Source organism: Phytophthora infestans, genomic scaffold (genome assembly GCF_000142945.1).
Source record: "Phytophthora infestans T30-4 supercont1.4222 genomic scaffold, whole genome shotgun sequence".
Classification (NCBI taxonomy): domain Eukaryota; phylum Oomycota; class Peronosporomycetes; order Peronosporales; family Peronosporaceae; genus Phytophthora; species Phytophthora infestans.
Genome location: NW_003304458.1, coordinates 1 through 1379, shown reverse-complemented (window position 1 = coordinate 1379; position 1379 = coordinate 1). Strand labels below are relative to the sequence as shown.

Below are 1379 nucleotides of genomic sequence, written 5' to 3'. Positions count from 1 at the left end.
ACAATTTATCATCGCTGTATTCGCCACTGAGGAGTCTCCAGCACACTTAAAAAGATATAGTTCTCAACCGGAATCCTGAGTGGCCACGTTGCAAAACGCGGAATTCTGAGCGAGGTGCTCGTACCTGGTTATAGGCGACGTGGGATCGTATAAGCCCGTTTTTATCGAGTACTAGAGAGTACTCGTAGTAGATGGTAGTGGAGATATGAATAATCTAAAAAGCAGGCGACTAATCCATCACCGGAAAGTTTTCGAGCTGTTATCATTAGTGGACAAGCAATCTGCTTCTTCCCATCAATTTGCGAGCTCCTGTTTTGAAGATCTAGCGGCTCTGTATTTTGCATGGTTAACCTATGATACTGTAGTGCTTAAGTATGAACTTGATGTGAAGTTTAAGCATCGAGCTCAAGCAGGTTGTTGGTACTCTCGAGTAATCCACACCCATATTTCTATCTATTGTAGCTGCCTCTCCAAATCTGACTTGCTGCCGTACTCAGTCACTTAAAAACTGCTAAAAAGGAGGTGGGTCTGTACCTCACTGATGATCGATGAAACTACTGTAAGTGCCAGCGGACGAGAAAGTGCTGAATTGCCCTTCATTTATTTGATTATCACTGTATCTCAAAAAGACACTGAAGCGAAGATGTCGCTGTGGTTTGGAATCTAGACCGACTTGCATGGGCTACCCGTGTTGCAACTTTTACTACAGCAATCGTGGAAAGCGATAGGATCCGCATTTATGGCTTTGCAGCACTTGCTGACGACGTCGTTGGCGAGCGAATATTCGTAGGCACATCCATCTGCTTTGCAGAGCTGCTGCTGCTGAGCAGTGATCGGCGTGGCCAACACCGCGGTAAGGGCAACAATGGCATAAATCTTGAAGTTCATCTTCGTTCGTTTCCAGAATCCGAGCTGTTGAGTAGTGACGATGACAACTTGAGTCGACAAATTGCAGAATGACGCAATACCTTTCGACTCGTTCGTTAGGGGCCCAAGTCCGAACAATCCGAGCTGTATGGTTTGGTCACGGACGAATATCTTATCGTATTCTACTACCGGTACAGTACAGTGTTTACGGCTAAACACTGGATTATATTTCCGACGCATCAGTGAAGATTCAGTAATGCCCTGCGCAAAACATTCCTACAATTAATACTACCAACAGGAGCTCTAGTATGCTGCTTGATCTCGTATTACTGTACCATGGCTTTGAAGCTGCACCTTATGGCTATATTATATTGACATATTATGTCAACGATCGCTACAGTGTGCAACGATAAACAATGTAGCTTGTACTTCGAAGTACTACATACCGTATACTACGTAGTAACTAGCAAAGAAACTTACACACCATTACAGAATTATAAAGACGACCAAAG

At 44.0% G+C, this 1379-nt stretch overlaps 1 protein-coding gene across 1 annotated transcript; it reads right to left on the bottom strand.

Annotated features, from left to right (window-relative positions):
* Positions 1-663: 663 nt before the first annotated feature.
* PITG_22592 (PcF and SCR74-like cys-rich secreted peptide, putative) lies at positions 664-1107 on the bottom strand (the record flags this gene model as incomplete). The annotated part of the gene is made up of 1 exon (XM_002909676.1): positions 664-1107. The coding sequence occupies one exon, from the start codon at positions 1105-1107 to the stop codon at positions 664-666; it is 444 nt and encodes a 147-aa protein (XP_002909722.1).
* Positions 1108-1379: the final 272 nt, after the last annotated feature.